The sequence below is a fragment of the Physella acuta genome, unplaced genomic scaffold, assembly GCF_028476545.2.
Source record: "Physella acuta isolate Inbredline_101_S28 unplaced genomic scaffold, ASM2847654v3 ptg001380l, whole genome shotgun sequence".
Lineage (NCBI taxonomy): Eukaryota > Metazoa > Mollusca > Gastropoda > Physidae > Physella > Physella acuta.
In genome coordinates, this window is record NW_026732895.1 from 155,909 (window position 1) to 170,972 (window position 15,064).

The following is a 15,064-nucleotide window of genomic DNA, read 5'->3' on the forward strand; positions in this document are numbered from 1 at the left end:
CTGTTCTTAAGTTACTGTTTACACTGTCAAAACACTTTTTATATCCGTCTTGTCATTAAACTTTTTTTCATTGAAAAGGAAGTTGGTTTGAATCTGTTTATTTTTAAAAAAAATTATCTTAATGGTAGAGACAGAAAAGACACTTCATTTAATTTATTACTAATATTTCGTATTACAATTCAGAAACAGACATAGCATTAAAGCTATGGACGGAAGACAAATATAACTTCATAATGCGTTAAATGTTTCAATAGGCACCGTAGGCACGGAAGCCGTGTTGTGAAAATAATGAAAATAAGATATTTTTTCGCAAGTTGTATAATTATAAGTGTTTTTATATATGAACATATGAGTAATTTAATTTAAATATTTAAATAAATTTACAAGTAACGTATTTTAAAAAGAATTTTTTTCTTTACATAGATACGCATTTTAAAGTTCAACGCATAGTACTGAGCAAGCGATAGCGACAAAAATAAATAAAATAAATAAATATAGAAACTACTGGATTTTAGAAGTATATAGATCTACTTTAGACATACTTACCTGCCTAGGTGATCATCCACATTGGGAAACCGGGAAAACTTTAAAACTTTCAATACAATAGATTGAACGAGCCGACCCGTGGTGTAGCATGCGCCACTATTTAGTTGTTTTTTATTTTCTAGTTTTCATTAATTCCACACTACCCCCCCCCCCTCCGTGAAAGCAGCCGCCCGTGACGACAAAGTACAGAAGACAATGAAAAGATCAAGCAGAACTTCTTACATCTCCTTAATTTTTAAATCGTTTAAAAGCTAAATTATCTGCCTCTAATAGCCGTCACTAATTCGACCCGGCTCTACTATTGTAAACATTTGGTGTGAACCACAGCTCACCAGACTGGTGGTGGGGGTTGTAGCAATATGCTTGGAGAGCGAGGGAGGGGGCGACTCGGCGTGCACACGTGGTGGTGGTGGTGTCTCGCATGGTTGGGCGACGTGATATATAAAGCTCAATTATGTATGTAAAATGTTTGTAGTAGGTTTGTCGTGGATACTTTTATGGATTTAAGTGTTAGATTATTATAGTGCTTATGGTCTAAATTTATGAGTTAACAAATTAATACTGAAAGTGTTGGGAAATAATTTTCATTTGTCAAACGGATAGTAATAATTGTCGGCATGATCATTAAACACAATTTTAAAAAAATATCATCTTTTATAATAATTTTAATTATGTCTGAAAATTATTTATATTTAGTCCTTTAGCACTTACTTCCCTTTGATAAATTAGGAAAACACTTCCCTTTATAAAACATTGCATTAGTGGAAAAGAATTTACTTTTTATTACTTTGTTTTGGTGTTGGGAAATAATAATTACATAATTAGCGGGGATTGATCAAGTGCAAATGTTGTAGGTATTTTACGGATAAGCATGGAGTATTGTTCATTAAATTGAAACAGGCGCGTTTCAATTTGGCGCCCTGGGCTATCATGTGAGCGCCATGGTGCATAATTTCGCTTTAAACAGTGCGATAGAGTTTTATGGATAAGAAAGGTTACTATAGTCTTTAAGTGAATCGAATCCAGGCGTCCTCTGGCGTCCAGACAGGGTGCTATTTGGGGCCCCGGGCCTCCCGTGTTCGGTTTGGCGCCTACATTCGTTTAAGTGAGTGCAAAAGACTATGAATAAGTTGGGGTACTATAGTCGTTTATTAAGCTGAAACAGGCGATTCCGCCACGGGCTAGACTGTGAGCACTTATAAAGATCAGTAAAAATAAGTGCACACCAAATAAAGATAATGTGCGTATAATATCGTAGAAAATAGTACTTTATATAGCAACACTTGAGCTGTCTGAACGTGTGTCTGGTTCTCCTATCACGCGCATGTTGACGACAGGCCTGGGTCTACGCTGGTAAAACACGTGCAGACTGGAGTCCATTAGCCTATTAATCTGGGTCAAATCGTGCGGCGTCAAAATGGTCAATGACAAAGCGGCCCCGTCAATACGACCCCGACAAATCGGCCCCGACATAAAAGCCCCGTCACATCGACCCCGTCAAAAGGGCCAACGACATATTGACCCCGTCATATATGCTGCCGACAAATAGGCTCCCGTCATATAGGCTCCCGACAAAAGAGCCCCAGTCAATAAAGCTCCCGACATATAGGCTCCCGTCATTTAGTTTCTCGACACAATGGCCCCCGTCATTACGAATCTCGACAAATAGGCTCCCGCCATTTAGTTTTTCCACAAAACGGCTCCCGTCATTACGACTACCGACAAATAGGCTCCCGTCATTTTGGCTCACGACAAATAGGCTATTGTCAATTTGGCTCCCGACAAAAGGACCACTGACAATACGGATTCCGTAGAGACTAAGTCTCCCGGAAAAACAGTCTCATTGAATATGACACTTGCCAGTGGGACCCCTTCATCAATATTCTTATAGTTAGCTCATCCAACACTCTTAAGTGATATAACTTATGCATCTCATGTTCGACAGGCCTTATTTTTATATTATTTTATTTAGTATAAGAAATAGTATGTTTTAATTTATGGGTCATTTATCTATGACTTCCATAAGTGAGTCGATTATAGGCTGTTCCAATTCAGTGTAAAGATAAAAACAAATGATAGCTGCAGTGAGGTGAACGCAAAACAGATAGTGTTAGTTACCTCACAAGTTAAAGACAGTTACAAGTAATATGGACGTTTCGACCCAAGGTCTTCGTCAGCACACAACAGTGTGGTTACAGATTATGCAAATAAAGACAAACAGTAACACATTTTTTACTTAGCTCGACAGTGAAAACACGTATTGTCTGCTAGCCACGATATCTAAAAGAAGAGACGCGTGAGAAGGACGCTTGGACACTGTATAGGGGTGGGGTTGGGGGCGTGGTGTATGCGGGAGGGGGGTGGTTAGATGAAAGATATCTGTTCATTCAAACCATCTGGTGCCCGTGTACCAAATTTAAGCATTTGTCTCGTTTCAGTGCTAAGGCGATTTTTAAAATTGTGGCAAAACCGAACGGCGGTTACACAGAAGTCCTTTTTTCCCACGTTTTTCATTTAACAAGTTATGTGCCGATGAATCATTGTGCAAATTCATGAACTTCTTTTGCAATTCACAAGAATTACTTACTGTTTCAAAAAAAGAGGAAAGATTTCCTGTCGATTTTTTTTCAAATAGGCTTTTGAATTTTATTTCCATCTTTGTCAGCAAACCTCTGTGTGAGGGGTTATAAATAGTGTAATTATAAATTCCATGTTGAGAGGGTGGCGTTAATAAAAGTTGACCCGATAATTTTGATGCATTTACTTTAACTATTGTATAAAACTAATTAAAATACTTAGAAGGGACATATAGTTAAAAAATAGTAATTCTTTTATTTATTACCTTTTAAAAAACGAATTTAATAATTTTATCGGATTTTTTAAAAATAAGAAGTGGTCGTCACCTAAAATTATTGGGAACCTGTGGCCTAGGCAAGAGGATTACCTTCAATGAGATTTATTTTTAAATCATTGCACTTCGCGGTGCTGTGAATACAGGTGTTTTTATACTGTCGAGAGAAAGTGAGGGATGTTTCACATGATATATCCCCCAAAGCAGATGCACTGGTTAGCTTTATAACCAATACAACTTATCCCGCAAGAGTATCATGTCCTTTGGGATTGTCATATCCTACAGGAGTATCATGTCCTGTATGAGTTTGATGACCTACAATAGTGTAATGTCCGACATAATCATCTTCTACACGAGTATGATGTCTGGTATGTGTTTGGACTTATTTTTATAGATGACATATTTTAGATAGGGCATAAATCTTGATAGGACCTATATTTTGATAGGACACATCTTGGTAGCACATAAATCGAGATATGACAAACATCTAAGTATCAATTTGCGTTTTTGTCCCAAGTAATTGTATATTATCAGTATTGAATGTTCACACGACAACACGTCATCAATAGGTGTTGTTAGATCTCATGTAAACCATCGACTATTTCGAAACCCTTAAGTCGACACTCTAATCTATAAATAATTAGCCGCGCTTCAGTCTGTTCGCCCACGTTGCATGTGGGCGAACAGAAGCTCATCAATATCTAGCTTAGGTCGACCACCACCAAACGTGTCTCCAAAACGTCACCTTAATGTAATTGATGAGGCCAAAATTAGATTGATGGTGGAATTCTAATATAACACTGACTTCATCTTGTCAATGCTCGGTAGACATTTTTACTATTTTTTTAAAATTCAGTTTTTCATTAAATAATCGACACAATTAACTTTAAAAAACGACAAACATAGCTTAATATTATTATCGGTAGTGTTTAATATTTTATTATTTATAAAGAAACCTGCATTCCTTTTAGCAGTCAAAATATATCGGGAATAGTTTTAAGGTCAGGTGATTCTAGTCATACATTGATGATCACCCTAGGTGTTTTATAACATACAACTTTCATTTACGTTCCGTTTTCAAACCGAACGATCCATAAGGTAGATGATGTAGATTTAAAGAAAAACATCATTAACATAACTAAGCTGATTTCTTCATGAAACTATTGCACGTCACAAACAATCATTACTTCCCTGTCCATTCGGCTCACCAGTTTATTTCTGCTTATCTGCCTTTGTCGTAGATAAATGTAAATAATCTCTCTCTCTCTCTCTCCCTCTCTCTCTCTCTCTCTCTCTCTTTATATATATATATATATATATATATATAGATATATATATATATATATAAAATTAATTCTCTTCATGGGGACCATGCAAAACACCACGTAAACGCACACCGTTACTCCCCCCCGCTTTCTAGGCATATATCTACCACCCCAACTCCCACCATTCTGGTGTGCTAAGGTTCACCCCGAATGTTGGGTCGAATTAGTAACGGTTATTAAGCGCAGATAATTTAGCTTTTAAATGATTTGAAACTAAGGAGAGGTAAGAAGTTCTGCTTGATCTTTTAATGGTCGTCCGTAAACTGTCGTCACGGAGGCTGCTTTCACGGTGGCAGGGGGGGGGGGAGGTTGGTGTCCAAATTTACTAACTTTGAAGAACTGAAAAGTAGAAAATAAAATAACTAAAAAGCGTGTATGATACGCCACGGGTCGGCTCTAATATATATAATTCTCTTCGTGGGCAAGACGATGCAAGCCGACTATCTAACCTTCTTGTTAACCTTTAGAGTGGAGGTAAGAAGTTCTAACGGAACGGAGTGGTCTAGCGGTAGAGAGCTGGACTGCCAACCCGTAAGTCTCGAGTTCGAATCCGGGTTCAAGTCAGTAGACCGTCCCTGACCGTACCTAACTCACGTTAGGGAAATAAAGGCGGCTGGGCAAGGTGCTGACCACACTATCTCTTCCTATGCCGAGGTCACAGAAACTTTACTTTAAGAAAATCTGCTTGATCTTTTCTTTGTCGTCTGTAAACTGTCGTCACGGACGGCTGCTTTCACAGTGGCGGTGTGGAAGGGGTGCGGGAGGGTAGTGTCGAATTCACAAATAATAAATTACTGAAAAGTAGAAAAAAAAACACAACTACATAGCGGAAGTCGCCTTGTGTTAAATATGAACTTTGAAGAAAAAGGAGAAAATATTATATTTCGCTACACATGAAACATATGTAGTTAATAAAATATCGTTTACAAGCGACCTTTTTAATTTTAATTCTATAAAAATCGTCGAGATACCAGCTAGTAATGGTAAACAAACAAGTAATTAATCGGGAGTTCATTGGCAGGAGTTAATTAACATGAGTTAATTGGCAGGAATTAATTGGACTCAGGAGCAAGCGGAATGGGATCAATGTCTAGCTGAACAAAGAGACTGTACACAATAAATGTTTAGGCGCACCTAAAATTGTATGCTTAGGTCATTCTTTCTCATCACACGAGCATCTTCACTGCTCTCTCTTAAAATGTGCTGTTACTTCATCACCAGAGTTTCTTCAAAGCATCTCTTTGGGGGGGGGGGGGGGGGCGTAGAACTGTTTGTTTTTACTTTCTCGTGCAAAAAAATCGAAATCGAGATTCTCACAAATTATGTCAAAGTTTAAGAACCTCCCTGTGTTGGAAAAACTTAATTTTACAATATTTTTTTTGCATGTATGTGTGTGTATGTGTGTATGTGTGTATGTGTGTCTGTGAACACGATAAGTTGAGCACCGTTACAGCTAGTTTGACGAAATTTCATATATAAGTATAACATCGAATTTGTCGTTCTTTTTCAACTGCATCGTTAAAGCAAATATCAAATATCTATTCCTTAAAAATTGATTAGCCGTAAATTTAGAATATTAATCTGGTACATTTGCCTTTAAATAACAGAATTAAAGTGCAAGGAACAAAAGCAAATTAAATTTATTATCATTCACAAAAATTATAATTAGCAAACTGTGCTTTTCCAACTCAGGGAGGTGTAAAACGTCGAGATTTGTGAAAATTTCGATTTTTTTGTACGATTACACTACTTCCTCTATACTTCGTGTACGAGAAAGTAAAAATACGATCTTTTATTATCAACGTGTAATTAGCTTGAATTTACATATCTCGTTTACTAAACCACGTGTAGACGCCACGTGATTCATTAGCCAAACCAACTCAAAGACCCTCATTACTATAAAACGGAACCAATTATGTCACTTACTACTTACCGGATATAATTAACCAATTAATCCCATAACGGTAATTACATAGCAGCTAGCGAGTCCAAGTTGCCATGGTGTTTAGCAGGCAGCGTCCAGATGTCTGCCATTATTGGAGGTGATTCTCAAGCTACGCAACCCGCTCACGTTCCAGCGCTGATTATTAAAATATTTTAATACAAACTTTATCTGCTCTTATATAGTTCAAATTAATATCCTAATTTCAGACAAATAAAATGAAAATATGGTTGAAAATGCGCCAGGATTTGTTTTAGTCGTGTGGTGTGGGGGTGGTTGAAAAATGAGAGGTAAAAAATGATTGGGGTTGAATTTTCCTCGTATTTCCATCACATCAACACCTATAAAATATTAAAATTCAAAATTATCTTTATTTATAATTTAAAATCACTATTAACAATTTAAATGTTTATTATTGTGAAGTTTGTAAAAGAAAAGTAACACTCACCTAGGAGAACAAAAGAAAATATAGTTACCCTGACAGTCAACAAATCAGGTAAAGTTTAATGCACCTAATTTTCCCTGACTTTAGTCAGGTATACAATAGAGATCGAGTAAATGAGCCTTCAAGTAGGAAATCAAGTGGTATACCACTAGGCAAATGCCTTAATTATTTGTGGTCGACCCTAACTTCCATGACATGAAAAGGTCGTAGTTCGAGTTAATAGAAACTTGAAGGCAAACTTATTTTAAAATCCAGGTAAACTTATAAAACCTTAAGCAAGTTAATGTATTATATAAAAGCATTTTGTCTTTCCAGCTAAATATACCATCTTTAGTTTTTTATATTTTTTCTAAGAGACAAAAGACATGAAAATGCATGTTACAGTATATCAGAAAAAAAAATTAAACTTGATAAATTATAAAAGAATGCCATGATGTAATCAATTGAATTCCACCTCCAACAAAGCAATACACATTTTCCTTCCCCCATCCCATGAACCGCCTCCTCCTCTAATCAACATTTTTCTGACATTTCCACTACAGTGAGAAAGAGTAAAGATATCTATCCTTGGCGCTTGTACCGCTGTATTAGCCAATAAACCATTTATGCAAATCGCCATAATGGTCGACATTAGACCATTTAGCTCCTGCTGTAGTCCTATATAAGCTAGTCCATCACGATAGAACCGTACCGCAAGTCAGTATTGACTCTAGCCAGATTTCGTTGCTTCACATTTCCAAAATGTTCAAACTCGTCTTGGTTTTATCTCTTTGTTACATCGCTGCAGGTCAGTATTACCAGAAAAACTGTTGCTTCTAAATGTTTTCTTGCTTTATTGACATTCTATTGTATGCTGTTTTTTCTCTTAAAAATTGAGTTTTGTAGGTTCGTAATTGTGTAAGAATGCTTGTTTATCTTAAACGGTCCAAAGGCAAGCAGAATTTTAAATATTTTAAAGGGCATAACATATACGCAAATAAACAGAACTATCCTAAACTACAAACTTGATATATGCCCCGTTGAAGACTTAATCAATTTATTTAAAAAAATGAAAGTGCGATGTATTTTTATATGTACGGTTACAATTTCTAAATTGGAATCATATGGATGCTAATAAGTTTGACTACTAAATAAATGTATTTGCCCCCTATGATCTGTAAAGCTTCTATAGTTCACAAGGTTTGTGCGTATGTAAGCAGAAAAAAACAACAACTGTATCCATTATTTCTTAACTTGATTAAAAAATCGTAAATCTATATAAAACAAGGGAAACATGATACATTAATCTTGTCATGTATTTTAAACTAGACGCTTAATGCACCGTCTGACACTAGTATATTATGCTAATATATATATATATATATATATATATATATATATATATATATATATATATATATATATATATATATAATTCTTTACGTTGGACCATGCGGGACACCACCACCACGTATGCACGCCGACCTGCCTCCTCCCTTGCTCTCCAGGCATGCGCAAAAAACCATATCACTACCATCCCCATCCCCATCAGTCTGGAGAGCTGTGGTTCACGCCGAATATTTACAATCGTAGAGACGGGTCAAATTGGTGAGGCCTCTTAGGGGCAGATAATTTAGCTTTTAAACGATTTGAAACATAAATGAGTTAACAAGTTCTGCTTGATCTTTTCATTGTCGTCTGTTAACTATTGTCACGGATGGTTGCTTTCACGGGAGCTACTGATAGTGTTTTAAAGCAAACGAGCCGACCCGCTGCGTATCATACGCCGCTATTTAGTTTTTTTTTTTTCTTTTACTTTTCAGTAATTTATAATTTGTGAATTCGACACAGTAACGTTCGCAGGGGGGGGGGGGGGGGGGGGAGCAGCCGCTCCCCCTCTGGCCATTTTCAGCAAAGTGGCGCCTTTTTGGAAACTTTTAAACTCAAAGTTTTAAACAATGATATTTGTTACAAAAATTTTTTTGGTCGGCACATCTATGTAAATCACAAGATTTATTGTCGTGCAGCAATTAAGCATTATTGAACTAGTCTAGTAGTGTCTACGTTTACAACACGTATTAACAGCTGCATCAGTTTGCCATTCTAAAAATAACCATTATGATGCATTGCAATGTTTAAAAAACCTCAACGGGTAGTACCACTTGGCAAGAGGGGTGTTAAGTTTAAGGCAACTGTATAATGTATTTGCTTAAGAATAATTGAATTAGAAAATGTTATACATAAAACTTCACACATAATTACTTTATATATGCAGTTTGAATCGTGTGATTAATTTAAAAAAAAATTACAATACAGAAACAAATACAACTGATGTGGTACCTCTATTTAAATTTACTTTGAGCAAACTGCGTAGTGGTAGGGAAATTTTAACAAGATCAACAGCGTCATCATGATGAAGTAGTAGTATTCTTACAGTTTTGGCGATAGTGATTACGATTACAAATTATATGAAACAGTTACACCCCCCCCCCTCCCCATGGACCCCTCTGTAAAAAAATATTGTCATAATACCACTGCTACTTATTTAATCTATTTCTGTTATATATATATATATATATATATATATATATATATATATATATATATATATATATATATATATATATATATATATATATATATATATATATATATATATATATATATATTTGTGTAATATATATGTATGTTTAGAACAGTCATCTAAAAACTGACGCTATGTTCACTCTGAGTTGGTTATCCCCCCCCCCCCCCACACACACATCACCACCACAATTGTGTAGAGCGACATTAATGTCACACCTAGGTATACACTGGGTTGGATAATTGACCTAAAGTGACCGGATAGTGGTGAATTATGTACCAAAGTACCATGCCGCAAGAAAATTAGCTTTTTAAACGTAAAACTCTGTGAATATTGTTTTTGCAATTACCAGTAAAAAGGTGTGTGGTCAATACAGTGATCTAACCCATACCTATCACTATGTTAAAAAATGATCTTTAAAGAACACAAAGATGCAGTAGTTAATTAAAAATATATGATCTGAACTAAAAGACCGAGAATTAGTTAAATGTAGGCTGTCAATCCAAATGTTATTCTCTTAGATCGAAAAGCGTGGTTTTATACCAACTCTGATTTTAAAAACTTTCATTATGCTGTAATACTTTAGCATTTATGATGACGATATATTAAATGTTGATTATAGAAAAAAAACATTTTGTAAACGCGAATAATGTTAACCAATTTCATTGTATTCTTAAGTAATTATTTATTTGTTTTGACATTTATATTTAAATGTGTAGATATATACATATTTATATTAAGAGAGTGATTATTTCCCCTATGTCACTTGTCTTAAATAATTTCCCAGGAATTATTATGTAAGAATTTTTTTTTTACAAGGATTACAAAACAGATTGTGTTACGTTCATTGTTTTTGGTTGCAGTGTGTGTATATTTAATTTTTTTTTGTTTAGATTGATACAATTTTTGTTTTGTCGGCCTACATTGTGTGTTTTTTTCTTATTTCTTCACAGTGCTACTTTCAATTTAATTTACATCATAGCGAAGTAATGACATACAGCTAGTATATATATATATATATATATATATATATATATATATATATATATATATATATATATATATATATATATATATATATATATATATATATATATATATATATATATATATATATATATATATATATATATATATATATATAATACACGTATATAGGACGTGTTAAAAATTCGGCGCCTTTTTTTGCTCTTTTCGCTTCCCCTACAACGAAAACCTGGATACGCCTCTGATTCGACAGTACCAATGCTGCCACTGAAAATATTTGCTTAAAAACACTAAACCCCCCCCCCCCCCACGTGAGAGCAGCCTCCTCTTAGTTACCTCCTCTAAGTTTAAAATCGTTTCAAACTAAATTATCTGCCCCTAACCCGTCTCTATGATTGTAAAATGAAAACAGCGTGAACCACAGCTCACCAGACCACGTAAGGGGGTGGGGGTGGTAGCGATAGAGAGGAAGAGAGGGGACTGTAAGGCGCGCTTGCAGCTTGTTTTCTAACGGCTCCCAGAAGAGAATTATATATATAGATATTTTCAGCATAAATTATGAATTACTGAAAAGTAGAAAATAAAACAACTAAATTGCGGCGGATGCTACGCCACGGGTCGGTTTGTTATATATAATAAAGAAGGTTCTTCAAATACAACAACCGCAATCGTTGAACAGTTGAAAGATGTTTATATGATCGTGTGATTCGTACTTGCAGGAAAATAGCAGGCAGTATAATGTTAAAAAAAATGTGAAACAAATATTTCGAAGTTTAAATTACAACAAATAAACACTTTTGATGTATCACTGAGAGGAGTTATTGGAGATTAAAATATGTCTTTCGGTTTATTTAGCCAAAACTTCTATTTGAGTAGACACATAGTGCTCTGCTCTTGTATGTTTCTGGTTCAGTGATTTTATCACCCCCTCCCCCCACTTATGCTCTAGAATGCGGTCACATCAAACGAAGTGGCGGCTGTGATCATGTCCTAGCCTGTGCCAGCCCTCTGGAGAATGTGGGACCACACAATGTCGACCAGCTCAGCGATGAGGCAAAATACGACCAGTTTTGTCGGTAAGTAACACATGATGACTTTCTCTTATGCTGGGGGTAGAGGAAGTATTGTTGACGTGCAAACAGAGGCGTAGCGACCCTTCCCGGCACCCGGGGACAAACTTTTCGATTTGCAACCCCCCCTCGAGATTTTGATTTGCACCCCACCCTCAAACTTTCGATTTGCACCCCCCCCCCCTTTGAGATTTCCATTTGCACCCCCCTCAAACTTTCGATTTGCACCCCCCCCTTGAGATTTCCATTTGCACCCCCCCTCAAACCTTTTGATTTGCACCCCCCTCAACCTTTTAATTTATTTTTCCAACCCATTTTGGCGCCCCCTAAGGTCGGCGCCCGGGGACATATGTCCCCCCCTCGCTACGCTACTGCGTGCAAAAAATGAAATTTGATTTTTAAAGTGTACGCCGTTTTACACCTCCCTACTTTCTCGTATTCGGATGGTGTAATCATGCAAAAAAAAAAAAAAGAAATTTATATTTTCTTAAGTCTCACTAAGTATTAAAAAATTGATTTTTAATTTTGTATGTATGTCTGTGTGTGTGTCTGTAAACATAATAACTTGAGTACCGTTTCAGTAAAGTTAACACGTTTTTATTTTTAGGTATAGTTTTCATGTCAACTTTAGAGTAATTCCGATGTCTAAAACACCACGTTCATAATTTGATATTTTATGTCATATGCGCATGAAGCATATTCAAGTATCATTTCGCTTGTATGTGTTACGAGCGATTTTTTCACAAAATCCTCTATTTCTACTGGAAGTACAATCACTTACAGAAACATACGAATATACGAGGAAGTTTAGGGAAACTCACTCCCAATTTTTTAATTTTTTAATTTTGTAGTGGTGTAAAAGTTTGAAATCTAGATTTGTTCAGCGTAGATCTGTTTTCTTGTTATAGATCATTATTTATTTTTTTCAATTATGTCAAAGAGTATTTACGAATACAAATCAGAGACGTAGCGACCTATTCTGGCGCCTGGGGCGCACTACCCATTTATAAATTTATAAGTTTGTAAAAAAGCGCCCCCACCCCTTTAATTGAAAAGGTTGGGGAGACTTTTCATCAGGCTATACCGTAAAGGTTTTTTCTTATGGTGCAACACAAATGAAGTAGAAAACAGTTAAATCAGTGAGTAACGCAATGTAACTGATTACTTTCTTAATTCTGACTGTGTATAATTGTGCTTAAAATGAGCTTTTAACTTATTTTCTAGCCCTTTTGGCGTCCAATTAGGGTCGGCGCCCGGGACGATCGCCCCACCCGCCCTCCCCTAGCTACGCCACTGATACAAATTACGCTATATCTTTCCAGGAAAGCCACAGCCTTTAGCTCCTGTTATGAGGAAGCTGAAGACGAATGCGAAAACGAAGAGCTAAAGAAAGGCCTACGGGGTCAGATTAACGTGGCTGATTTCTTATGCTCAGATGAAGCCAAAAACGGTAGGATATTTTTCTTCTGTTGACAGCAGGATCTAATTGATATATTTTGATATATTTTTTAAATTCGAGGTTTTTTTTAAATTTTACTTATAAAATTTTGCCCTGTAGAACTATAACGTAAAGAGTTCAATTAATCTTCATCGTGGCTGATTTTTATATCATTTTCATTTTCTCAAATGCACATTCTTCTGTCTTAACAAACACCCACATTATAAGAAATATATTATTGGTTGTTCACAATTCAGATATTTCTGCCTTGGCTGACTCTGAGTGCACCAAGAACGAACTTAAGAAGATAGAAGTCCAACAGGCCATGGAAGGCTGTATGATGAGCTTCCAAAATGAGCTGCAGTTCGCCTTCATGTCTGTAATGTTGTCTGGTCAAGATGCTTCGGCCGTCAACTTTTGCCCGTAATTTAGTTTTAATTAACCTTATCTTAAAACAAAATACGCAGTTGTGTTTATCATAGAATCTAAATACCCTTACAAAAGCTAGAAATAGAATACTTCTTTCATAATCTTGTTTGATATTTAACAAAATTATTGACTAGGCCTTTTAAAGAAAGTGTTAGTAATGTTCACCACCTATTAATTTTTCCAACTTTTATGTTCTAGATTCGTGAATCAGCTAAATGCTTGTGTGGTGAACAAAGGTACAGAGAGCTGTGGCAGCAGTGTTGGAGGTTTCCTCAGCCGCATGTGGAATGTGGCGACTGGACCTTCCTTTGAACAGTTCGGTTGTAGCAACCAGGCCAGGAATGCCCGTGAGCTTTGTTTGAAAAAAAAATATTTTCAGTGCATGCTTGTTTTTTGTGACATTTGTAGAAAAGTCAAATCATCTTTGAAACAAAATAACAAATTTATAGCTTTTACGTTTTTGAAATCATTTGCCGTTAAATTTTGCTTTAAAATGTTTGGTATTTATTTACAATAATTGTTCATTATATTCACAAGGTCGCAACATTGAGACCATTGTTCCACTGCTAGCTAAGGCAGCCAAACTAAGGCGTTGAACATCTGATCTGGCACTGTTATAAAGTTACTGATTTATACGTCATCAATCTGTTGAAACATTTCTTCAATCCGCCTGGTCATTAAAATTGTGTATTCATTAAAAAAAAAACAAATTGGTGTTAATTTTGTTATTTGCTATAAAATCACAAATTGATAATATAAAGCTTACATCTATACAGCACATTAATTTATACATCATGAAGTACACTTCATCATTATCAAAATTTAATTTTGGTTAGTGTAAACTACGGAGACTTAAACAAGTAACACAAATCACCAGGCCGAGTGTCAGCCGGTGCCACTTCTGTGTGTGTCACACCCTCCAACAACATTGCATTGTCTTTTTGGTGTCACACATATCCCCCTAATGTTTTGTCATTTTAACTGATAACAAAAAGTTTTGACAAGTAAATTTTTTGTCGTGGTGTCACCCCCTATACTGTGCTTCCCGGTGCGGACTGACCCTCTCCATCACCTTGTAATGCCAGTGGATATACTTTAAATAGGCAGTTATGAAATATATATTAGCAGTAAGATGCTTTATGGGCCAATAACGTAATGATATACCTTCCCTAAAACAATACAACCTAACGACCCACTCGCCGTTCGTGAGGTCACATGACAGACGACAATGAAAAGATAAACCAGAACTTCTTACCTCCCCTTAGTTTCAAATCATAAGCTAAATTATCTGCCCCTTATAGCCGTCACTAATTCGACCAGGCTCTGCGATTGTAAACATTTGGCGTGAACCACAGCTCACCAGACTGGTGGGGGTGGGGGTTGTAGCAACATGCTTGGAGAGCGTGGGAGGGGCGACTCGGCGTGCGCACGTAGTGGTGGTGGTGTCCCGCATGGTTGGGCGAGGTAG

General features: G+C 36.1%; 1 protein-coding gene across 1 annotated transcript; it reads left to right on the forward strand.

The window, feature by feature from the left end:
• Window positions 1–7,802: 7,802 nt before the first annotated feature.
• LOC131927187 (uncharacterized) lies at window positions 7,803–14,306 on the forward strand. The gene is made up of 6 exons (XM_059282909.1): window positions 7,803–7,896; window positions 11,609–11,735; window positions 13,052–13,179; window positions 13,425–13,590; window positions 13,795–13,943; window positions 14,134–14,306. The coding sequence occupies exons 1-6, from the start codon at window positions 7,851–7,853 to the stop codon at window positions 14,190–14,192; spliced, it is 675 nt and encodes a 224-aa protein (XP_059138892.1). The 5' UTR covers window positions 7,803–7,850; the 3' UTR covers window positions 14,193–14,306.
• Window positions 14,307–15,064: the final 758 nt, after the last annotated feature.